The sequence below is a fragment of the Heterocephalus glaber genome, unplaced genomic scaffold (genome assembly GCF_053883595.1).
Source record: "Heterocephalus glaber isolate CG9 unplaced genomic scaffold, H.glaber_assembly_v1.0 deba00001687, whole genome shotgun sequence".
NCBI lineage: Eukaryota > Metazoa > Chordata > Mammalia > Rodentia > Bathyergidae > Heterocephalus > Heterocephalus glaber.
This window is the reverse complement of record NW_028258412.1, coordinates 20,398,067-20,424,369: the sequence shown is the minus strand read 5'-3', so window position 1 is coordinate 20,424,369 and position 26,303 is coordinate 20,398,067. Positions and strand designations below refer to the sequence as shown.

At 40.3% G+C, this 26,303-nt stretch overlaps 1 protein-coding gene and 1 pseudogene across 19 annotated transcripts in view; both read right to left on the bottom strand.

The window, feature by feature from the left end:
- The window catches only part of Atxn2 (ataxin 2), a 120,703-nt gene that overhangs the window by 79,457 nt on the left and 14,943 nt on the right, over positions 1-26,303 (bottom strand). For 18 of the 19 annotated variants that reach the window (XM_087198370.1, XM_087198371.1, XM_087198378.1 and 15 more), the window contains exons 2-5: positions 9,315-9,351; positions 7,544-7,603; positions 6,885-6,956; positions 5,401-5,551 (exon numbers count right to left, since the gene is read on the bottom strand). In XM_087198370.1, the coding sequence (XP_087054496.1) occupies positions 5,401-5,551; positions 6,885-6,956; positions 7,544-7,603; positions 9,315-9,351 (320 nt within the window). Of the gene's footprint in view, positions 1-5,400; positions 5,552-6,884; positions 6,957-7,543; positions 7,604-9,314; positions 9,352-10,851; positions 10,999-26,303 lie in introns of those variants that run through there. The other variant, XM_087198389.1, reaches the window with a different exon arrangement.
- On the bottom strand, positions 24,018-24,153 carry LOC147822025 (U2 spliceosomal RNA; annotated as a pseudogene).

The following is a 26,303-nucleotide window of genomic DNA, read 5'->3' as shown; positions in this document are numbered from 1 at the left end:
TCAATGGCCTGAAAATGGTACTTTTGATTTTAATATGCTGCATGACTTACATAATTTTTGTCAACAAAATGGCAAATGGTCAGAAGCTTTCTTCTACCTACACACTTGTCCCTCTGTCAAACCTGTTCACCCTCTCAGATATTTCTAGCCCAAACCCCACCGTTCACCCCTCCCGACTCTGACACGTTCTATCCCGCCAATCACTCTCCTTTAACCCCTCCTCCTCCCTACAATCTGGCATCATCATCCTTGGCCTCTTCTAGTACCTTGTCATGCTCTGCCTCCCCTTCACATCCACAACCCCCTTCTCCTCGGCACCCACCTTCACTCCCACACTCTCCACCCCACACCCGTTCTCACTACCCTACCCTTCCAACGTCAACCCCAGCTACACAGAAGCCTCTCCAAGAGGTCGCCAGAACTGAGGGCATTGTTAGAGTACATGTTCCCTTCTCTTTCTCTGATCTTTCTCAGATTGAAAAACGCTTAGGCTCTTTCTTCTCCGATCCCAATGTCTAGATTAAAGAATTCCACTACTTTACTAAGTCCTATGATACGACCTGGTGAGACATCTACACGATTCCCTCCACCACTCTCTCCCCAGAGGAGCGTCAGAGGGTCTGGAGGGCAGCCCAAGTGGCAGCAGATGATTTCCATGTCAAAGACCCGACTAGTAGGCACACAGGGAGTACCAGACAACCAACCTAATTGGACTTACCATGACGATGACCCAGGCAGGGAACTTCAAGATTATATGATTGTCTGTCTCATAGAAGGCTTAAAGAGGATTTCCCAAAAGACAGTCAATTTTGACAAGATCAGAGAGATAACTCAGGGACCCCCAAGAAAACCCAGCAGTTTCTTTCCTGATTGACTGATGTTCTTCAGAAGTATACCAAGATTGATCCTACATCTCAGGCAGGCATGATTGTTATTGACATTCATTTCATTTCAGTCTGCCCCTGGCATTAGAAAAAAACTTTAAAAGGTCAAGGAGGGACCCCAAGTCACACAAACCGAACTCCTCAACGTCACCTTTAAGGTATTCAACAACAGTGAGAAACAGGCAAAACAACAGAAAATGGCCAATTACCAGATGCTGGCTGCAGCCCTAGGGCAAACCACCTTCCTACAAGAGGACATTCACCTGTAAAGGGCTCCCCAGGGCTTGCTTTAAATGTGATCAAACTGGGCACTGGGCCAAAGACTGCCCCAATACCAAACCACCGCCTGGCCCCTGTCCTGACTGCAAACAGATGGGCCACCAGAGGGTTGACTGTCCTCTTTGCCAAAAAGATTAAGGGGCCATCCCCTCCTCAAACCCAGGCAGCAGGTACAGAGACATCCCTGTCAGAGCTCGTCAGCCTGGTGACGGAGGATTGATGGTGCCCAGGGTCACCTGCAGCCCCCACAGCCATCACTTCCAGCGAGCCCAGGGTAACTGTCAACCTCTCAGGTAGGCCTATTTCGTTTTTGGTTTTTTTCCCTTGACACGGAGGCTACATACTCGGCCTTACGACAATACTCAGGCCCTACTCGTTCCTCCACAGTAACCATTACAGAGGTTCAAGGGATGCCTTCAAACCCACTAATCGCCCCACCCCTAACCTGTTCCCTGTTAGGCAGCACGTTCTCAGTTTAATTATCCCTAGCTGCCCCACCCCCATCCCGGGCAGGGATATCCTTTCCAAATTTAGAGCCTCCCTCATTCTCCATCCCACAAATTTAAACCCCAGCAACATTCTGCTGCTCCAGGCTGCTCTCTTGACAGATCTATCCTCCAGCTCCTCTGATACATCTCTTCTATATACGTCAATCCCTCGGTATGGGATATCTCTACCCCCTCCATTGCCAGTCACCATTCTCCTAATCTCCTGCAAAGAAGCCACTCACTTCCCCAACATCCCCCAATATCTCATAGCTCTAAAACATCTACAAGGGCTCAAACCCCTTGTCACAGACCTCCTAAACAAGGGACTCCTACGGTCCACCCATTCCCCATACAACAATCCCATTTTGCCAGTCTTAAAGCCCAACCGCTCCTACTGATTGGTCCAAGACCTGAGGGCCATCAATGCTACCATTCTCCCCATACACCCTGTAATTCCTAACCCCTACATGCTCTTGTCCCACATTCCGTCTTCCTCTCATTACTTCACTATCCTGGACCTTAAGGATGCCTTCTTTACAATTCCCTTACACCCAACATCCCAAGACCTTTTCGCCTTTACCTGGACAGACCCTGATTCTGGTCATTCCCAACAACTCACCTGGACAGTCCTCCCACAGGGGTTTTGGGACAGCCCACACCTTTTCAGACAGGCCTTTTCTGCTGACCTTCTGATGTTAGATTTATCGCCCTCTAAACTGCTCCAATACGTGGATGACTTACTCCTACGCAGTCCCTCCCTTGAGCTCTCCCAACAACACACACCCTCACTCCTCAACTTCTTGTGCCAACAAGGGTACCTACCGAATCTCAAAAAACAAGGCCCAACTCTCCCAATCCACAGTCCAATGCCTTGGGGTGAAGACCTCATACTAGAAGCGAGAGATCACATTGGACTGCAAACAGCTTATTTGAGACCTCCTAGTTCCTTCCTCCAAAGCCGAGATTCTGTCTTTTCCGAGACTCTTGGGCTTTCTTTGCCTATGGATAGCCAATGTCAATCTGCTTGCCAAAGCCCTATATGATGCTTCCAAGGGGGACCCATTTGAACCTGTAGACAGCGTATCCATCAGAGGACTGTTTCATAAACTTCAGGCTGCTATTCTCTCTGCCCCAGCATTAGCTCTTCTGGACCTTCAAAAGCCATTCACCCTCTATGTCATCGAGTGAGCAGGCAGGCATTGGCGGTCTTGGGACAAAACACTGAGGCACATTTCGCCACTATCGCCTACTTATCCAAACAACTCGATCACACCGTCAGGGGCTGGCCCACATGTTTATGTGCCTTGGCAGCTGCTTCTCTCCTAGCCCAAGAAAGCTCTAAATTAACTTTTGGCCAACCAATGATAAAAAAGTCACCCCACTGCCTGCAGGACTTACTCACTCACTGTAGTCTCTCGCGCCTGTCACCATCCCGATTAGAACTTTTTCATGCTACCTTCATAGAAAACCCATCCTTCTCTCTTTAGTCCTGCCCCTCTCTTAAACCAGCCACTCTCCTCCCTGCGGCTGCTTGGGCACTCTCCCACTCCTGCACAGAGACAATCGAAGACCTGCTCCCCTTCCTTTCCAATGGCTCCTCAGAAGCCATCCCAAATCCAGAGTTCACATGGTTTATTGATGGCAGCTCAATTCTCACTCATGTACCAAGCCAAAAAGGGGGCAGGATATGCCATGGTCTCTCTCACACAGATCACTGAGGCTAATACACTCCCACTAAACACCACCTCCCAACAGGCTGAACTGATTGCTCTCACCCAAGCTCTCACTCTGGCTCAGAATAGACTAGGCAACATCTACACTGACTCCAAATACGCCTACCATATCCTACATTTCACAACTGTACCTGGAAGGACAGAGGCTTTATGACTACAAAGGGAACTCCCATTGTCAACAGGCGCTTAATACATGCTCTCCTCAAAGCAGCAACTCTTCCAACACAATCCTCATCTCCCACAGCCCAGGGAAATAACAAGGCTGCTGATCAGACCGCCCGAGGGATGGCACAGTCCTCCATTTCTCAAAACCAAATGTTAATTATCCCACATCTGGAGCCCGAAACACCCCCTAGGAAAAGGCCACTTACACAGAAAAGGGTGTTACACTAAGAGATAACTGGCTCCTCTATAGAGGATGCCACGTCATACCACCTCCACAACTCACTTCACATAGGGACCCAACCCCTCCTACACCTTCTTAGGCCTTTTCTATATCATCCATCTCTGACAACACACACACTAGCTGTAACTCAGGCCTGTTCCATCTGCTCCACCACCAGCCCCCAAAGAAGTCTCCAGACACATATGGGAACTCATCAGTCCCGGGGACAGCTACCACGGAAAGATTGGCAAGTTGATTTTACCCATATGCCCCCCATCAAAAGGGTCAAGTATCTTCTGACCCTGGTAGACACCTTCACGGGGCGGATAGAGGCATTTCCATGTACATCGGAGGGAGCAGCCGCTGTAGTCCGTGTACTCCTAACAAAGATCATTCCTCAATTTGGACTCCCCCGCTCCATCCAATCCGATAATGGACCTGCCTTTGTCTCCCCGATCACCCAACAGGTAACAGAGGCACTCAGCATACAATGGAAACTCCACATCCCCTATAGGCCCCAGTCATCAGACAAGGTGGAATGGGCCAATGGGCTTATTAAGACTCAGTTAATTGGGCCGGAGATTTAGCTCAGTGGTTCCTGTGCCTGCCGAGCAAGTGCAAGCACAAAGTCCCAAGTCCGAATCCCAGTACCGAAAAAAAGGACTCAGTTAACCAAACTTTCCATGGAATTAAAACAAAGCTGGGTCTCCCGCCTCCCTTTGGCTCTCATGGGGCTTCGCTCAACTCCTCAAAAACCATCAAATTTAACCCCCTTTGAGTTAATATATGGGTGACCCCTCCTATTCTCCAACTTACCTGATCCTTCGCCACCTCTCACTGATTACATTCCAATGCTCAATTACACTAAAATTACCGGTGTGCATCACCATGCTCAGCTCATATTTTACTTACCTTTTTTTCATCTTCATTAAACAACTGCTTTCTAGCCACAGTTCTCTGCCTTTCTTTCTTAGCCCTATGCTTCAATTTCTTCTCAGACTTAATGGCTCACTTAAAAACTCAAGCTTCATAGACCAAATGGTATTGAGTATAATCAATAGGAATTCTTGACTGTCAAACTGCAGGAAACCCTTTATAAACCATTTTTGTTTTTGTTTTTGTTTTTTTGTACCAGGGATTGAACTTGGGTCCTTGCGCTTGCGCAGCAGACGGCGAAACCACTGAGCTAAATCCCTGGCCCTATAAACCATTTTGTGTTTGTTTTTTGGTACCAGGGATCAAACTCGGGTCCTTGAGCTTTCAAGGCAAGTGATGGAACCACTGAGCTAAATCCCCAGTCCAGTATAAACCATTTTGAATAGAACACAGTAAGTCATTATTTATGCTGCTAAAAGTACCAAGAAATATTTTTCTGAAGCATTAAAATCTCCATTTTTCTAAAATAAAACCTGCCTCGATCATGTTATTCTAGAAAGCACACATTTCTTTTTTTAAAAAGTCCACATGATTACTGTGGAGAATCACTGCTTGAATAAATCCATTAAACCATAAGACAAAAATAAGAATCAAGATATATTATGCAAAGGTACAAATCTCCAATAATGAATGTCATTATACTGTATACCTAAAATGTACTAATAAACCACGAGACATAGTAGATAAAAGCCCACCTCTTCTTGCGTAACTGGAGTCCATATCTTTAAACTGCACCACAACAAAGTCAGAACATTTGAACAAAATACTCTCCATTATTTCTTCACGTTTTGGGCCCGAACTGGATTCTGGACTTTTCTCGTGTGCAGCATCAAGTACCAAATCACACTAAAAAATAAGTGTAAATATTAAAATCATTTATAAAATAAAATCTGATAGAAATCTTTTATTTCATCAAAGTGCTATTCCTTATATGCCTTTGGCAAAGATCATCATCGCAAGAGAATCTGATAACGATGTCCTTTTTTTCCAGAAAGGTGATCTATTATCCATTCTATCATTAAAAAATCCTCAAGTCTAAAGTTTGCTATGGTCTGTCTTAAGTACAATAATAATTATAAAGGGCTGGGAATTTAGCTCAGTGGTGCCATGCCTGCCTCGCAAGAGCAAGGTCCTGAGTTTGATCCCCAGTGCCACACACACACAAAAAAGATAAATAAATAATAATAAAAAAAGAGAGAAAATTAACCGCCCTATCTCAATTCTAGTTCACAATTTATGAAAGCAGCTAAAATATTATAATAAGCACATAAATCAAGAAATCTCGGGCCAGGGATTTAGCTCAGTGGTGCTGTACCTGCCTCACAAGTGCAAGGTCCCAAATTCGATCCCTGGTACAAAAAAAAAAGCAAAATTGATTCTTTTTTCTTTTGGTACCAGGGAATCAAATTCAGGACCTTGCTCTTGTGAGGCAGGCAGGGCACCACTGAGCTATATTCTCGGCCCCAATAAAACGGATTTTTTAAATTGGCTAAGACCAGGCATGGTGGCACACGCCTGTAATCTCAGCCCTTGAGCGAATGAGACAGGAGGATTACAAGGCCAGCCTGGGCTACTCATCGAGACCCTGACTCAAACAAACAAACAAACTTTAGGGTAAGGACCAAACATGAAGCTATTATTTTTTTGGTACCAAGGATCGAAACTCAGGACCTCATGCTTGCCAGGCAGGCGCTGTGCCACTGAGCTAAATCCCCAGCCCTATGAAACTATTTTTTTGTTTGTTTTGAGACAGGGGATCACTCTGTAATTCAGGCTGGCCTTGAACTCACTATGTAGCCAAGGCTAGTCTTGAACTGACTGTGATCCTCCTGCTTCAGCTTCCAAGTGCTGGGATTACAAGGTTGCGCCACCATGTCCTTCTTTTCTTTTTTATTTTTTGAAATGGAGTCTCACTAAATTGCCCAGGATAGCCCTGAACTAACAATCCTCCTGGCTTCAGCCTCCTAAATGCTGAGATTATAAGCATGCACCACCACACCTGGCTCAAAATGTTCTTTTACTTTATAGGAAAAACTATCATACAAGCTTAACAATGACAAATATATTCAGCTCATAACTATAAACTGTTAAGTCAGAAAGTAACAGATACTATTCAGGAAGAGATACAAACATACAGTAATTGATTTACCTTAACAAAAAAGAAAAGAGTAAAAATTACCTTAGGACTGTATGTTTTAAAAACTCCTTCATATATACCTCCATTTTTCACTTGTACTTCACATTTGGATCCCTAAAAACATACAATTAATTTTTAAGGAAACAATTATCTACCCCATCATCAGGGAAAATGTTTTCATTTTAGATTTATAATTCATCAGGCTTCATTCCATAGTAGGTGTCCACTAACAGAATGACAGAAAATTTCAAAATAAAATACACTGACAGCACCTGCCTGGCAAGTGCAAGGCCCTGAGTTTGATTCCCAGTACCAAAAAGATAAATAAATAAAATAAAATACACTAAATCCTTGAAATTCTTCAGGAAGCTCTACTCAGTGTATAGTATGAATTTAAATATTAAACAATTAGATTCCCACACTGTGAATAAAACATTTCTGACCTCCATCTACATTAGATGAAAAGAATGCACGAAAGACAACTGACTATAAACACTATTTCACACACTGCAGAGTTAACAAGAATAAGTATACAGTAAATTACAATAGATCCAATAGTTAATAATGTATCTTTTCTAAATTATCTTGATTAAATATGATCTAACAGTTATCATTTTGAGAATCATCCATTACCATTTTAACTTCATGAAATTGTCTTATTCCACCCGAGGCAATTTATCCCCAATAATATGATAACTTACAACAACTGACGTAAGTATATGAACCATCCTCATATTTGCATAGATTCCATCAAAAGAAATCTGGAATGTTAAAAATAAAATGCACTATTACAAATTAATATTTCTACTTGCATATACATTAAAAATTAATATTTCTTTTGCTTATGTTAAAGTTAGGCTTATAATATCTTACATGTGTTAAAGATTTGATTTACTATAATCTTTTGCTTCCTTAGAGAACAGAGGGTTAAGGTTTTTAACAGTAAAATCATTCATACCAAAAGAATAAAAATAACAAATAAAATCATTCATACCAACTAAGAATGTGACTATGATTACAAGAAAAATAGTAAGAAAAACTAAACACTATATATGAGGAAAGACAGACAAAACCACTGGGACATATAACAAATCAATGGTTAGAAAATGAGGATTCACTTCAAAATGACACAAGGGATTTGGGTGGGTGGTGAAACTGTCCTATCTTGACTGTAGTGGTAGTTACAGGGTTATATGTACTTTGAGGGGTTGGGAGTATATAGCTCAGAGGAAAAGAGTCCTGGATTCAATTCCCAGCATTGCAAAACAAGAAACAAAAACAATAATAAAAAAACATACAGACCTATAGCCTAAAAAGGGTGAAATACATCTTAATAAATAAATGAGGTGTGAAATAAGGACACACTTTTGTATAAGAACCCTCGCTAGTTTCATTCAGCACGTCTGAATCAGTGTGTGCTTAAAGAAATGAGGTCAGGGCCAGGGATGTAGCTCAGTGGTTTCCACACCTGCCTCTCTAGTGCAAGGTCCGAGTTCAACCCCCGGTACCAAAACAAAACAAAACAAAACAAAACAAAACTCCTGGTTGTAAAGAAATGAGGTTAGCTGGGTGTAATCCCTGTAATCCCAGCACTCTGGAGGCTGAATCAGGAGGACTGTGGGAGTTCAAGGCCAGCCTGAGCTACATAGTGAGATCTTGTTTCAAGAAAAAAGAAAAGTAGTGCTAGGAATGTAGCTCAGCGGTGCAGCATCTGCCTGGCAAGTTCGAGTCCCTGAGTTCAATTCCCAGTCCAAAAAAAAAAGAAAAGATGTGGTCACCATACCAGTCCATAACATATACATTATGTATTAAGTGTGTGTTCTTCTGATTCCTATGAAGTCAATCTGTCCAATAAAGGTAGAAACTAAAATATTAGTGACAGCTTCTCAGTTAATCAATCATATGGAATTTATGTCATTTTAACTTTATTGATAAAGTTCCAAAACCTAAGACCAGAAGGCCCTTTCCAATGGAAAAAAAACAAAAGGAATTTAAAAAGATTGCACATTAATTAGAAATAAAAAGACCACAGAACTTTTCAAACTCCAGTCTTGTCCTAGTTCTCTTTTGGAGGTTACTCATTTAGATTCGCTTTTAATCATTTACAAGAGAACAAATAATTTATTACACGTAACAAAAATACTACTTGCAGGCAATTTTACATTTTATAGTCATCACCAAAAAACAACACATATAATAATTTTATACTACATTACTGATCTGTATAAAAGTTATTTGTAATAAAATTCAAGGGAATTGGGCCAGGGATTCAGCTCAGTGGTTCCACTGCCTGCCCCGCAAGCGCAAGGACCCGAGTTCAATCCCCGGTACCAAAAAGAGAAAAAAAAAAATTCAAGGGAATTTTCTTAGGCTGGCATTTGGTCTACAGTTAAAACTCATGTTTAAAAAAAAAAAAAAACCTCATGTTTTAGCTACCATTTTTTTCAAACAGGTAACACTGAAGTTACTCACCGTAGACTGAGGCAGTCCTTTGCTACTGTTCCGACCTCTGAAAAAAATTAAATATTTTTATTAAATTCAATGGGCTAAATTAAAAAACAATGTTATTTTTTTCTTTTCAGACACGTTCTCACTATATAGTTTAGGGTGGCCTTGAACTTACCACATAGCCCATGTTGACCTTAAACTCACGGTGATCCTCCTGCCTCAGAAAATTCTAAAATTTCAAATGTCTAATAATGTCATTCAAATAAAGGATAGATCTCTGTGGTGAGGGCTCAGCTACTGTTATGGACTCTAAAGGTTGCCTCTGTATGGCTCTATCTGTGCTTGGCCAGACCAGAGACCCAGAATAGAGAGGGGCAGAGAAAGAGTGGGAAGAATGCGCATTGCATCACAATCAGATACATGATGAGCTGGCCTTGTGGCACATGCCTGTGACCCTACCTACTTGCTACTTGAAAGACTGAGGCAGAAGAATTGCAAGCTTGAAGACAACCTGGGCAGTTTAACAAGAGTCTGCTTCAATCTCTCTCTATATATGGCTTAGCATTCCCTAGGTTCAATCCCCAGAACCACCAAAATAATAATGATAATAATAATTCTTAAAAATGAAATTAAAATAGCCTACTGAAAGAAAAAAACTAACATTAAACCAAAAGTAACCAATCACTAGTGAACTAAAGACCAAATACAGTTTATTCCTGATTCAATGTAGTTCACTGATACCAAGTCACCTGTATTTTTTCCAAGCCTCTAAAAACAGCACATATGTTTGTAACTGCAGAAAAACTGAAAATAACCCAAATCATTCAAAACATTTTCACTTCTAAATAACATGCAATTCTACTAGGATCTGTGTAACAAGTGCCTTTCCTTGCCAACTACCTCCCTCAGAAAAGTTCCAGTACACAAAAACTGGCTCTCAAGTAAGACCCAATAAGGTGGACTCCATTTTCAAGAGAATTTAATTACAAACCAATACTGTCCCTTAGTAACCTGGGAGGTTGGTTCCAGGACCCCTACATAAGCCAAAGTCTAAGGATGCTCAAGTTCTTTTTTTTTTTTTGGTACAAGGGATCAAACTCGAGACCTTGTGCTTGCAAGGCAAGCAGCAGAACCACTGAGCTAAATCCCCGCCCTCAAGTTCTTTAAATAGTATGGTATTTGCATACAACCTATGCAGCTCTAGACTATTTAAAATACCTAATACAATGTAAATGTATGTAAATAGTTGTTAAATTGTATTTTCTTTTTTGGTACTGGGGCTCAAACTCAGGACCTTGCATTTGCCAGGCAGGCGCTGTGCTGTTGAGCTATGTCCCTGGCCTGTTGTTACACGGTATTGTTTAGGAAATAACAAGAAAAAAATTACGTGCATGTTCAAAATAGATGCAAATCTTCTCTCAAATATTTCTGACCCAGGATTAAACAAATCTTCAAATGTGGAACCTGTAGAAAACAACAGCTGACTGTACAACCTAAGGCTTATTCTACTGGAAATGACCTAAGTAATAATAGGAACATTAATAAAGATAATGTTATGTACCTTACAAACATCGGCCACTCTGCTGGACATGGTGGCATACACCTGTAATCCCAGCACTTGGGAGGCTGAGGCAGGAGGACCGCCACAAGTTTGAGGAAAGCCTGGGCTACATAGTGAGTTCAAGGCCAGCCTGAACTACACAGCGAGACCCTGTCTCAAAAAATAAATAAAATAAAAAATAAAAAATTAGTCACTGGAACACTAGAACTACACTCCCATTTAATAAAATAATCACAACACTCAAGCCAAAATTTTAGGTTTAGGTCCAAAGTCTAGCACTCTGACTTCAACAGAGTAACACTGGTTTTAGCTGAGGCCAGTCCTGTGTGTTTTCCAACACTGTTACCTTCCCTCACCTTCTCTCACCTAGAAAATAATTGCTTAGAACAAATGACCTAAGATTACTTTCATTTCTAACATTCTGATTCTGTAACTCTTTATCTCACACACAGTACAAAGAGAGAAATAAAAAAACATGACTAATAACCTGTCATTTTCAGTACTTCGTATGAACCAGATCCTATGGTAAACCTTTCACATTATGTCTAACCACCTCTGCTTTGCGTTAAGAGGAAATTGAGCCTCAGCAGTTAACTTTTTGGACCAAAACCATCCATTTCACAAGCAAAAGAGTTGTACTGAAACCATATTTATCTGATCCCACAGCCAAGATTTTCATTTCTGTTATGCTGCCTCTGAAACTGCATCACAAGAAATAAACTACCTGTACAATGCAACTTCACAATGAAGCTAAAAGAATTTCCATCCTTTTTTCAAACATCGTTTGAATTTACTGTTTTTCTTTTTCCCAGGACTGGGAACTGAACCTAGGATCTTTGTAATGAACTACATCACAGCCTCATTTTTATTTCTGATAGCCTCACTAACTTGCCCTGGCTGGGCTCAAACTTGCTATCTTCCTGCCCCAACTTTCCAGCATAATGGGATAGCAGGCATGTGCCACCATACCCAGCTGGTTTGTTTTCTTTTCTTCCCTTCTTTCCTTCCTTTTTGTCTATTTACTTGTAGCTGAGTTGTAAAACCAGTTACAAAGCCTTGAACAAATACCACTAAGTGTCTTTAAACTCATGTAACCTCCCCAAAGAAGCTCTTTAAAAGACTAAAATAGCTAGGGATTTAGCTCAGGGATGCTGCGCCTGCCTCACAAGTGCAAGGTCCTGAGTTTGAGTCCCGGTACAGCAAAAATAAATGAATGAATGACTAAAACACTGCTGGGCACTGTATGATGGTGCATGCCTGTAACTTAGAGGCTTAGTGAATCACTGTCTTAAAATAAAAAAGGGCTGGGGATGCAGCTCAGTGCAAAGGCTCTGTTCAATCCCCAATAAGTCGCCAGGCAGTTGGGGAGGAGAGGACTAAAAGATAACCACTTTTAAAAAGTCATACTTTTTTTGTTTTGTTTTTGGTACCAGGGATCAAACTCAGGACCTTGTGCTTGGAAGGCAGGTGGCAGAACCTCTGAGCTAAATCCCCAGCCCCATACTAACTTTTATACTGATTATAGTTACATCTTTTTTTTTTGGTACCGGGGATCAAACTCAGGACCTTGCCTTTTGAGGCAGGTGCCAGAACCACTGAGCTAAATCCCCAGCCCTAGTTACATCTTTAATAAAGTGCAACTGTTTGACTATACAGGTTTTTTTGTTTGAGACAGGGTCTTGCTATCTACTTCAAGCTAGCCTTGAACTATGTAGCCCAGGGTGACCTTGAACTTGCAATGATTCTCTTGCTTCAGCCTCCCAGAGTGCTGGATTTACAGCCACGCACTACCACATTCTGATGTTTTATATACATCTTACACAAATAGCCTGACAGTAATTTCATAAAATATTTTTAGTGCACCTGCATTTAACTGCAACCCATCACATCTGGTTTTCCACTGTGTTGTGGCATTATGATTTTGAAACATCTTGGATTTGAGACTGATTGGGGGATGCTGAATCTATTAATACCGAACCTCCTAAAAGATCACGATCATATTACAGTCCTAATTATGATCAGATGGATCAGGTATAACCTAACAACCCTACCCAGGAGTCTATGCTTTCAATAGTTACTGAATATGAACTTAAAGCATGATTCAAAGTACCAGTCAAACACACACAAAAAATTAAGGGTGAGGGATAGAGGTCAGTGGCAAAGCATGTTTTAACACATGCAAGACCCTGGGTTCAATCCTCAATGGGGTGGGGGTCACATTTCTGTAAAGAAATTTACACAAACAGAAATGGAGTTGATACTGCGTGAAAATAACACAGGAGGGGCCGGGGATTTAGCTCAGTGGTTCCTCCGCCTCGCAAGCTCAAGGTTCCGAGTTTGATTCCTGATACCAAAAAAAAAAAAAAAAAAAAAAAAAAAAACACAGGAGAGAGGAAGTGCATGAGGTATATAAATGAAACAAAACCAGGACCGGGGATTTAGCTCAGTGGTTTCACCGCCTGCTGCGCAAGCGCAAGGACCTGAGTTCGATCCCTGGTACAAAAAGAAAAAAAAAGAAACAAAACCAGCATAACTTGTTCGGTGCTGACGCCAGGTGACAGGTTTATATGGTTCATCATATCATCCTGTATACTTTTATACATTTAAGGTTTTTTTTTTTTAGTTCTTTAAAAAGAAGTTTCTGATGTGATACAATAGGAGGCTGGATCTAATCAAGCTTACTGACATCAGTTTATAGGAAACATGAGGACATAATACATTAATTGATACCATTAGGTTATAGATATCAATTAAATTCAGAATATAGTAATTTCAACATAAAATTATATACTTCCTTTAACCAAAAAAAATGTTAAGGTAAGAAAAATTAGTATGTGTGGAAGAAATATAAATTTAAAGACCCAGGGCTGTAGGTGTAGTGCAGTGATAACAGTGCTTGTCTACCACATGCAAGGCTCTGGGTTAAGCCAGTAGCACAGCAAAATAAAACATCACACACACACACACACACACAACACACACCCCAAAAGCAATATGTAAATTAAAAGTAACTAAAAAAAATAAAACCAAACATCAGAAGGACTTCCTGATTTCAAATATCTTTTTGGTTTTGTGACTGTGAGGCTGGAACCTGGGGCACTCTACCACTGAACTACATCCTCAGCCCTTTTTCTCCTTTGTGATGGGTGCACTAAATTTCCCAGGCTGAACTCAAACTTGCAATCCTCCTGCCTCAGCCTCCCAAGTACTAGGATTACAGGGGTGCACTACTGCACCCAGCTGATTTCAAATCTTACTACAAAGATACAGAAAAAGTTTGAGGTACGAGCATAAAGACATGAAAAGCAACAGAATGGAACAGAGAGCCCAGAAATCAACCTAAACACAAAATAGCTATCTATTGCTTTTTAACAAGAGTGTCAAGTCACTCAGTGGGAAAAGGTCAGTCTTTCCAACAAACAGTTCTAGAAAACTAGCTATCCACAGGTAAAAGAATGAGTTTGAACCCTCACAAGCAGTTTATGGCCCAAGGCATCATTAAAAATAATGTAAAAATCAGCTAGCAATTAGTAGCTAAATAGAGAGGTGAGGTCAGAACAGACAAACCACTGTAATCCGTGAGTGTGGTGGGCATACTCATACTCAAGACTACATAGTATCAGAGGCTCACACTGTAGAGGGAAAGGAAAAGGACACACCTCACTAAAAACAGCCAACCAGACATTTAAAATTATAAAGCAAACAAAGTCATGCACCACAGATATCACATTCCTGGTGGCCCCAAAAGAAGGTATGGTCTTGCTAAATGTGGTGGCACACACCTGTAGTCCCAGCACTCAGGAGGCTGAAATGGGACAATCAGCAGGAGTTCAGGGTCAGCCTGGGCTACAAAGTGAGTTCAAGGTCAGCCTGAACTATACAACTAGACCCTGTCTCAAAACACACACACACACATAAACATACGTATACGTGTGTGTGTGTGTGTGTGTGTGTGTGTGTATATATAAAGTTCCCAACTTACAAATATTCGAGTTGTGAACCTTCACAGATATGAATGGACCTGGAATTATGAACATTTGTAGACATGAACAAAACTGCAGAAGTAGCTCATGTGTTTGTTGGTAAAAAGTTTGTTTAGGCTGGGTGTGGTGGCACACGCCTGTAATCCCAGCACTGGAGAGGCTGAGGCAGGAGGATCAAGAGTTCAAGGCCAGCCTGAGTTCAAATCCAACCTGAACTACGTAGCAAGACCTTGTCTCAAAAAACAAACAAAAAAAGTTTATTAGGGCCGGGGATTTAGCTCAGTGGTTTTCTGCTGCCTGCCTCGCAAGCACAAGGAACCGAGTTCGATCCCTGGTACCAAAAAAAAAAAAAAAGTTTACAGTATTTGTGTGTGTATCTGTGTTTGGATAATGCTTTACAATGTGTATCTGTGCCAAAGGTGTAATCAGACTTACAAATCCAACTTACAAATGTTCTCAACAAACGAACTCATTGGTTGTCAGAGACTTACTGTGTATATATGTGACCTAGTGACGACAGAGCCAACATAGCTTGTGTAACTACACAATATGAAGTTTTCACAGTAACAAAACTGTCTAAGAAAACATTTCTTGATTACATTCCCATCATTAAGGGAGGCATGATTTTAACAATAACCACCCCCACCAAGAACCCAGTTAAATGGACTAAAATGTCTAGTTTTGAACAAAAAATTATAAGACACAAGAAAGCTTGACCCCATCATTGGGAAAAAAAGCAGGCAATATAAATCATGTGACCAGATATCAGGTTTAACAGATGAAAACAGAAATATTTACTACACCTGGGGATTTAGCTCAGTGGTTCCGGTGCCTGCATCGCAAGCACAAGGCCCCGAGTTCAATCCCTGGTACAAAAAAAAAAGTATTTACTACAAATCAACTCAAAGAACTAAAGAACTATGATTAAAGCAGTAAAGACAGGAAGATGAGGAAGGAAGACTGCAAGTCAGAGGCCAACACCCAAGCACCACAGTTGAGACTATCTCAAAATAAAAAGGGCTAGAGATGGAGCTGACCAGTAGTGGACCCTTAGGTTCAATACCCAGTACTTAAAAACAAAAAAATTAGTAAAGAAAGGTATGATTACAATATTACACCAAATACAGAACGTCAATCAAGAAAAATTATTTAAAAAGAACCAACAGAAACCCTCTAGTTGAAGAGTGCAACTAAAACAAAATAATTCATCAGAGGAGCTCAAAAAACATTTAAACTGACAGAAAAAGTAATTAACAAACTTGTAGATCAATATAAGATTATGAAATCCAAAGGAGAGGAGACAGAATGAAAAAAATGAACAGCCCAGAGAAATTTTAGTCACCAGTGAGCCCAAATGTATGTAACAGGTATGTCAGCAGGACAGGGGTAAAAAAGCCAAAGAAATATAATATTAAACCCACACAATTCAGGAAGGCCACAGATGCTAGTCCTTGGCACGTCAGTGCAAACTTGTAGTCCCAGCTACACAGGAGAGTGAGGAAGCAAGATGATTACCTCAGTTCATGAGTTCAGGACTCCATCTTTAAAAAAAAAAAAAAAAAGTCCAGACACATCATCATAAAAGATGCCTGTTTTTTTCTCCAGCGATGGGATCATGCTTTTCTGTGTCTTGTAAATTTTTTGATAAAAACTAAGCATTTATAAAAAGGACTAGATGTGGGTCAGTGGCTGAACATTTGCCTGGCATGTTGAGAGGCCCTGAGTTCAATCTCCAGTACCACCAAAAACACAAAGTTAAGATAAACATACGTATAAAACCTAGCAATCCAATTCTTAGTTATCTAAGAAGAATGAATCAATGTTCAGAGGCAGTTTATTCATAAGAGCCCAAACTGGAAATAACCCAAGGGTCTATTACCTGGTAAATAAACAATGGTATACTACATCCTTAACTATGAAATAAGATTCAGCAATAAAATTACAAATTACTGGTATGAGCTACACACAACATGGATATAGTTCAAAAGCACTGTGCTAAGTGAAAGAAACCAGACACAAAAAATTACATAAGGTATGATTCCATTTCTGTAACATCCTGGAAAAGACAAATCTAGAAATATAGAGGTCAGATCAATGATAGCCAGGGGTGAGGATGAAGATAGAAGATTTACTATAAAAGTACAAGAAGAAACTTTTTGAGAAGGATCTTAATTATGATAGTGGTTACATGACTATAGATACCAAAACAGAACTATGCATTAAATACAATGACTTTACTATATGTAAATCATAGCTCATGAAATTTGAGACTTCTCAAAATAAAGGTAGATCCACAGAAACCCCTGCACACATAATTTTTTTTTTGGTGGTGGTCCTGGGAATCAAACCCAAGGCCTCACATATGCTGCTAGCCAAGTGCTCTAAGTGCTCTACCTCTGAGCTACATCCCTGGCCCCTAAAGGTGAATTTTATCATTCATATATTTTAATTAAATGAACCTGATGTTTATAAACAAATCTGTTATACTGTATAATTAAAATTGGCAATTTTTGTTATATATATATTCCAAATTATACCTCAGTAAGATTTATTTTTAAGAGATATAATTGGGAAAATCTGAACCAACTGGATATTAAATACTACTAAGGAATCAATTTTTTTTCACATGTATCTTCATTTTGCTTTGCTTTTTCAAGACAAGATCTTGCTAAGTAATGCAGGCTGGCCTCGAACTTGCAATGATACTCCTGCCTCAGCCTCTCAAGTGCTGGGATTACAAGCGTGCTTGGCTCTCACTAGTACAGTGGACCCTTGACTTATGAACTTGATCAGGTCCCAGGTACCAGTTGTAACTCAATACAGCTGAGATGTGGATGTTTACCTGGGTACACACCATAGATTATCTTCCATTAATCTGATTAACCCAAGTTGTTCATATGTCAGGCTGGTTGTTACTTGAGGGTCCATTGTATATTTTTTTAAGCTTTCATTCTCACCCAGGTATGATGACTTATAACTGTAATCTCAGCACTTGGGAAGGTGAGGCAGGATTACAAATTTGAGTCCAGTCCGGGCAGCTTGGTGATTTAGCAAGATCCAGTCTCAAAACAGAAAATACAAAATAAAAATGAGCTGGGGATGTAGCTCAGTATGAAGGCCCTGGGTTCAATTTCCATATCAAAAAAGAAGAAAAGAGAGAGAGAGAGAGATTACTTAGCAACACTGGCCTCTAGTTTGCTTATTTGTTAAACAGAAATAAGAGGAAAGGCCACAGAGCTCTTGTGAGGGTCAAATAAAATAATAAACACAAGATATACATACAGATATGTACATGCATTCATTTGGTCAAGACATTGTATACTTTATTTATTTCTGGTACCAGGGATCGAACTCAGGACCTTGGACCTGCGAGGCAGGCGGCAGAACCACTGAGCTAAATCCCCAGCCCAACTATATACTTTAAAATGTAGAGATTACTGTCCATCAATTATACTTCAATATAAATTATAAAATAGAGAGTTTGAGCATTGAGAAAGTACTCAAAAATTATAATTTTTAACTTTACAATTAACAAATATTTATCCAATGAGCAAGATAAACAGTCTTAGCCAGCTGTGGTGGGTGCATGTCTGTAAGCCGAGTACTCAGGAGGCTGCAGCAAGAAGATTGCAGAGAGCTTGAGGCCAGCCTGGGCTACACAGTGAGAACCTGTCTCAAAAAAACAGAAAAAAACCAAAAGGATAAACACAGCCTTGGCCACAGGCAACTTACACTCCAGAAGTTATGATTAGGACAACTTAAAAGTGTATACAGTGATACCTCAATTCATGAACTTAATTCTTTCCAGGATTCTGGTTGCAGAATTCATTCCACAATTCTGGTTGCAACCGAGAGTTTGAAACCAGAAAACCTTGGATCGAATTCTGAGGCCAGAATCATGGAAAGAACTAAGTTTGTGAATCGAGGTACCGCTGTATGTCTGTATGTATATTTTCTTTGTTTTGTTACTATTATTATTTACAAGTGTATATACATATAAGCAATCTAATGGCATTCTAACAACATTAAATAGTTTAAAGATAAAATCTCCAGGCAGGCATGGTGGTGCATGCCCATAATCTCAGCACTTAGGAGGCTGAGGCAGGAGCATTGCCTCAATTTCAAGGCCAGCCAGGGCTACATAGTGAGTTCAAGGTTACCTGGACTACACAGTGAGACCTTGTCTCAAAAAATAAATAAATGAGTGAATAAAGATAAAATCTCCCATTACTGTTTCAAACTTTGCAGTGGGATGAAATTTCTGATACTGCCACCATACAGTCTAATTATAAAACATTTTACTAGTTTCATTTTTCACCATTCTGCTCATTCACCACCATTTTTCAACACTGTACCTCTACATGTTATTCACCGGTTCCTAACGCTATTTCAATAAGCCTGGGTTAACAGAGTTTTACAATCAGTTTTCACTGATCAGAGTAGTTATATAATTATTTTCTCTGGCACAGTAGAGTATTTCATACTTCCAACCCCTTCTGGTAAAGATGTAAGAATGTTCTTCCCCCCTAGTCACATGGCTGGTTCTTTATTATTTGGATTTTAACTTAAATGTTACCTGAAGCCTTCCCTGACTATGCCATCTAAAGCAGCTCCCCAACCACTATTACAATTAATAACACTTAGTACATCATACTACTTAGTATCTGAAACTACCTTATTTATTGTGTGTTCACATATTTCCTAACTATACCCACCCAACCTACAGGGAATATAAGCTTCACAAGGACCGATCTTTCAGTCTGTGTAGTTCACCAATGCGTGCCCAGGACTTAAGAAAATAGCCTGGTAGGGCCGGGGATTTAGCTCAGTGGTTCCGGCGCCTGCCTCGCAAGTTCGATCCCCAGTACCAAAAAAAAACCAAAAACAAAACAAACCAAGAAAATAGCCTGGTATAGTTAAGTACAGTCATCCCTCAGGAGGGACTGGTTCCAAGACCCCACAGATAACAAAATACAAAGATCTCGAGTCCCTTCTATAAAATGGCACAGTAATTATATATAATCTAGCATTCTCCCATATACTTTAAATCACCTCTAGGCTATGTATAATATTTAATATAAGTGCTACATAGGCAGTTGTTATTGTTTAGGGAATGATCTCTTCACAGTCTATGTATGCTCAATACAGACAATTATTTTTCAAAAAATTTTTTTTCAGACAGGAGTCTCAATGTTACCAGGCTGGTGTCAAACTCATAGGCCCAAATGACCCTCGTGCCTCAGGATCGAGTATCTGGGATTACAGGTTATGGACCACCATGCCCTGCATCAAATATTTTTGAGCAGGTTTTAGTCTGTGGTTGGTTAAATCCAGAGACCTGCAGATACAGAAGGCCAACTCTATTCTAAATTGTTGAATAAATTAAATCTACAGTATAGTTTATGTGAATGATGACAAGGATTAACTAATTCCGTATCTCTCTCACCTCCCTTCTTCTCTCCTCTTCCCCGACCCCCTCCTGTCACATCCTCAATTTTCCTTTAGTTTTGCGGGGGGTTTTTTGGTACTGGGGATTGAACTCGGGACCTTGCGCTTTTGGGGCAGGTGGTGGAACCACTGAGCTAAATCCCCAGCTCTAGTTTTTAAATTTTTTTTTTTGGTACTGGGGATCGAACTCAGGACCTTGCGCTTGCAAGGCAGACGCCAGAACCACTAAGCTAAATCCCCGGTCCCTCTAGTTTTTAAATTTTGAGATAGGATTTCACTAAATTGCCAGGGCTGGCCTAGAACTTGAAATCCTGCTGAATTAAGCCTCCCAGAGTACTGGGATTACAGATTTATGCCACCACCCAGCTCAGTCTCTCTTTTTATACTAAAGCTTTAACTCTTCGATGCCTTATTGTTCCATTTTTGTGTTTCAAATTCTTGTTCCTTGGGGTCGGGGATTTAACTCAGTGGTTCCGACACCTGCCTCGAAAGTGCACAGACCCAAGTTCAATCCCCAGTACCAAAAAAAAAAAAAAAAAATTCTTGTTCCTTGAATTTTTCTAGATAATGTATATGAATTTCATGCAAAAATTTTAAAATAGCAATCTTCCACATAAACGGATTAAGAAAAAACACAATTAGCTAAAAACTAGACATTGAAACCCAGCTCTTACAGTTAACTCACTTAGTGAGAGTCATTCTTCCCACTTCAGGGTATTATTATTATTAGACATTCTAATACATACTGAATGTCTCCTGGAGGTGAAGTAGGAAACAGATGACAGCTCAAACATAACAAAGCTAGTTTCATTTTTTAGCAAACTGAGGGGAGCTGACAACTCTGAATTCAGAGAACTGCCAGATTAATAGAGCCATATAATCATTTAAATCACTGTTTCAAGGGGCAGGGATTTAGCTCAGTGGTTCCGGCACCTGCCTTGCAAGCGCAAGGTCCTGAGTTCGATCCCCGGTACCAAAAAAAAAAAAAAAAAATTCTAATAAATCACTGTTTCAAAGCAACTACTATCCACACAAGAACTAATTTCACTTCTCTAGCAAACTGCTTGGTATTAAATTCTGGCCCTATCACTTCCAACCTCTGTGACTTCCAACCCCATGACTACAGCTCTCTGTGTTTCAATTTCACCACAAAATGGGAATAAAAATACTACCTTTTCCCAAAAAAAAGTATCTTTTCATAAGGTTATGAACATTAAATGATATTCTATACACAACTTGACTTTTAAGAAAAAGACAGCTTGACTTAAAACAGTCTAATACATTAAATGCTTACCAACTGTTAACTGATATTTTGTCATCACATTCTATCACACACTAGTGTTAAAAAAAACCTGTCCATATGCAGTTTTACTTAAGAGGAAGGTTCACGAGTTTAGTCATGAACCCATGCGGTATTATACCTGATCAAGAGTATCAAAAACTCTGTAAGACCTAGGTAGAATGGGATCTTAGGGCTCTAGTCCAATGCTGTCCAACAAGCCAGGCATGGTGCCTCATGCCTGTATACCAGCACTTGGAAGGCTGAGGCAGGAGGATCTCCATGAGTTTGAGGCCAGCCTGGGATACACAGTGAGTTCAAGGGCAGCTTGGACTACATAGCAAGACAATGTCTCAAAACAAAACAAAGGAACCAATACTGTCCAACAGAACTTTCTGTAAAGATAAAACTGCCCACGTGAGGCAGTCACTCACTCACTCCTCAGTGCTAGCACTTTATACTAACTGCATGCCTGCCTTTGCCACTACATGGGGTAACTTGGAAACAGAGATGATGTTTCGCTCATCTTTCTAAATGCCCCAGTCAACTTCAACTTCAACTTTTCACTGAATTAATAAACAATATACAATCTTAACAGAATGTTAGGCTGCATCCAATCATATGGCACTATATAAAACCCTCTACCAATCATTTTTCAGCTTTAAGTTTTCATGCAGTTTTTAGTGGCTTCCAAACATGTTAAGAACAACTGGAGCCAGGCATAGTGGCACATCCCATAATCCCAGCACTTGGGAGGCTGAGGCAGAAAGATTGCCGAGAGTTTCAGGCCAGCTTGGGCTACCTAGTGAGTTCAAAGCCAGCTTGAACTACATAGCGAGACTCTGTCTCAAAAAAAAAAACGAACAAAAACAGCTAAAAGTTACTAGGCATGTACTACATGACAGGCCTTGACTTAACACACTTTAGATAAGTAATATTTTAAGTCCTCATCATCCCCATTTTATACAGGAAGAAAACCAACCATAAGTTAAACAACTTGCCCTATATTACAAAGTAACAAAGAGACTGAGATACTAAATAAATATTAGTTGTATGGCTTTGGACAAGCCATTTAAGCTTCTGCTCCTGTGTAAAATAAAGATGAGTTAGAATTATCTCAAATGCAAGCTTTGAATTATAAAATTGGGATTTGAGTAAGGAAATAAAAAGGTTGCCAAATAGAAGGAAGTTTGACAGGTAAAAAGAGAAAATAACTTTAGGCATTCTCCATAAAGTAGTTTGAGAGAAAATGTCAATCTGTTTATTCTTGTAGTTTTTAGCAAGCTATTATGGAAAAACAGGGAAATGTGTCCTTAACTTAGAAACCTGGGCATGGTAGCACATGCCCATAACCCCAGAATTCTGGGAGTCAGAGGCAGGAGGATCTCAAGTGCGAGCTCAGCCTGGACAGTGATTCAGTAAGACCCTGTCACAAAATAAAGGCTGGGGATGTAGCTCAGTACAAAAGCTCTAGAGTCAATCCCTAGTACTGCAAAATATAGATATATATATAGATAGATAGACAGACAGACAGACAGACAAAATTAACATTTTACATCTGAAACTAAAAATTTTTTAAATTAAAAACAAAAAGAAGAGGGCTGGGTATTTAGCTCAGTAGCACCATGCAAGGTCCTGAGTTCAATCCCTGGTACTGAACGAAAAAAGAAGACAGAGTGAGTACCAGGAGTGATGGCACATGCCTGTAATATCAGCACTCAGGAAGCTGAGGCAGGATTGCCACAAGTTCAAGGCCAGCCTGGGCTACATAGTGAGACCCGTTTAAATAAATACTGTAAATGAGTGAATGAATAAAGCCAACTAAGCTGAGCATGGTGGCACACACCTGTAATTCCAGCTGCTCAGGAGGCTGAGGAGGATCCTAAATTTGAGGTTAGTCTGGGCAACTTCACAGGACCCTACTGCAAAAAGGCCTCTGGGGGCTGGGGATTTAGCTCAGTGGTTTCACTGCCTGCTGCGCAAGTGCAAGAACCCGAGTTCAATCCCTGGTACCAAAAAATAAAAAAAAGGGCTCTGAATCTAGCATGCAAGAGCCTCTAGCTTCAATGCCCAGTGTGTGTGTAGGGCAGGGTTTAGGATAAACTGGTGGGCAAAATTTAAGTATTATAGTCATTAAAAATAAAGTATATTAGGGCTGGGGATTTAGTTCAGTGGCACCACGCCTGCCTCACAAGCGCAAGGTCTTGAGTTTGATCCCTGGTACTGAGGGGAAAAAAAAGAAAGAAAAAGAGAATATATTATCTCCTGACATTTTTTGGTCCATACAAAGACCTTTGGCAAAACCAGGATTTCCTGAAAGCCACAGATGATGGCAATTATTTCTGTAACTATTTTACCCATTCCTTCTGGAGTGTGTGCTGCTAGTCTTGTTCGCTGTGTCCTTGCAGCCAGTCCATGCAGCCTCCACAAGCAACTAAACCGGAGAAAAGAGTGAACTGGGTTCTACACTCTTAATTTTCCTACAGAAATATTGTAAGTGGTGTTTGGGTCCTTACACCAAGCCACAAACACTATAACTCATGACATGATATAATACTACACTTGATCTTAGCCAAAAGGCCGAGAAGCAATGACATGATATAATACTACTTAGTTCAAATTACATAATTATAAATTACAATGGACTATTGGTTAAATAGGCAGATGCATAAAACTACCATTTATACCAGTTTCCAAACGTTAAAATAAAAAAAAATTATAAACAAACTTTTGCATTCAGACATATTTACAAACAGAACAGCTAGGACTAAGGTACAGATAACTGAAGCCATTTTATGGCTAACAATGACGACTTGTATTTTTCATTGACTTTTTTTTTGGTACTGGGGATCGAACTCGGGTCCTTGCGCTTGGGTAGCAGGCAGCGAAACCACTGAGCTAAATCCCCGGCCCTTCATTGTTTATCAGCTTTATTTTGCACAGCTCTATTTTAGAGGCTTAGCCAAACACAGTGGCATATGCCTGTAATCTTAGTTAATGGGGAGGCTGAGGCAGGAGGATCCCAAGTTCAAGGCCTGTCTAGGCAACTTAGCAAAACCCTGTTTCAAAATAAAAATTAGAAAGGGTAGGGATGTAGCTCAGTTGTAGAGGGCTCCTGGGTTAAATTCCCAATGACACACACCTTTTAAAGTATTAGGAGAGTTAAAATCTCAGCTCCATCACTTCCTCGCTCTTTGACCTTGGGGGCAAGTTCCTTAGTTTATCTGAACTACCACTTCCTTATGTGTGAGATGGATACTGCACGAGCAGCCTGACAGGATGGGTCTATTGTAAGGCTATGTAAGCAATGCACTTGGCACTTTCTGAAACCTAAGAGGCAGACAAAACATGCTATCATAATAAAAAGTACCCTCCCCCCCCCCAAAAAGTTCCACACAAACTTTTTTTTTTTCTGGTTCGGGGATAGAACTCAGGTCCTTGCGCTTGCGGGGCAGGTGGCAGAACCAATGAGCTAAATCCCTGGCCCCCAACAAACTTGTTTTTGAGACAGGGTCTTGCTATGTAGTTTAGGCTGCCCTTGCTGCAATCATCCTGCCTCAGCCTCCCAAGAGCCAGGATTATAAGTGTGTGCCACCATGCCCAGCTAATATCTAAATGTTTTTCTCCAGAAAAAGTGCTACCATCACCACTTGGCTGAGAAATGGTAGGAGTTTTATATTTTTGTTTTTTGAGACAAGGTCTCACCAAATAGTCCAGGCTTCCCTTGAATTTCCCTAGCTTTGTAGCCCAGGCTGGCCTCAAATTCTCAATCCTGCTTCAACCTCCCAACTGCTGGGATTCAAGGGTTGACTGTTCACTACCATACCCAACAATTTATATGTTTTACAAGGGAAAAAAAAAACTTTATAGGGCCGGGAATTTAGCTCAGTGGCACCATGTCTGCCTTGAAAGCTCAAGGTCAGGTTTGATCCCCAGTACCAAAAAAACCCTTTATAATAAATAGAAATTTTTACGTATTCCTGACCTTTAAGACTGGGTTAAAAAAATATAAAGACTTCCTACACCATTACAGACCATGAGTAACTAAATTTCTTATGTGTCATAAATGCAAATTCCTCATTTTCTTCTCTAGGTTGGTTTGTTTCTGGTTTTGTTTGTTTTGTTTTTTTGAGGCAGGGTCTCCCTTTATAGTTCAAGCTGGCCCTGAACTCATTATGTAGCCCAGGTTTGCCTTGAACTTTTTTTTTTTTTTTTTTTTTTGGCCTTGAACTCCTTATGGTCCTCCTGCCTCAGCCTCTGGAGTGCTAGGATTACAGGCATTCGCCATCACACTAGGTTCTTTTTCTCTAGTTTTTATCCTGAGGAGCCTACTGAGTACATTCACTCCATGAAGCTAATAACTCAAGTTCCTGGTTAATTAAATAAGAAAATAATCGTAATACTCCTTAACTCTACCACTACTTTTCTTGTTCTCACCTGTGTGTACTTACCAGAGATCCTCAACATGATGGTAGCAAGACATTCCATCTCTAGCTGAGTGAATCTAAATAAGGCCCTTAACTTCTCTGTGCTTTAGTCCCCTTGGGTGTAAAATGGGAATGGAATAACAGATTATCCAATAGAGTTAGGTGGTAAGTACATGAGATTCATTATACATATGCCCTAGCAGAATATCTCAGTGGGGTCCATTCAGTAACTGTTTCCTTCCTTTTCCATCATGACCCTAATAAGCTATAACAAGCTTAGAAAAGGATTCTCTAACATACTGATTTAAGTAGCCA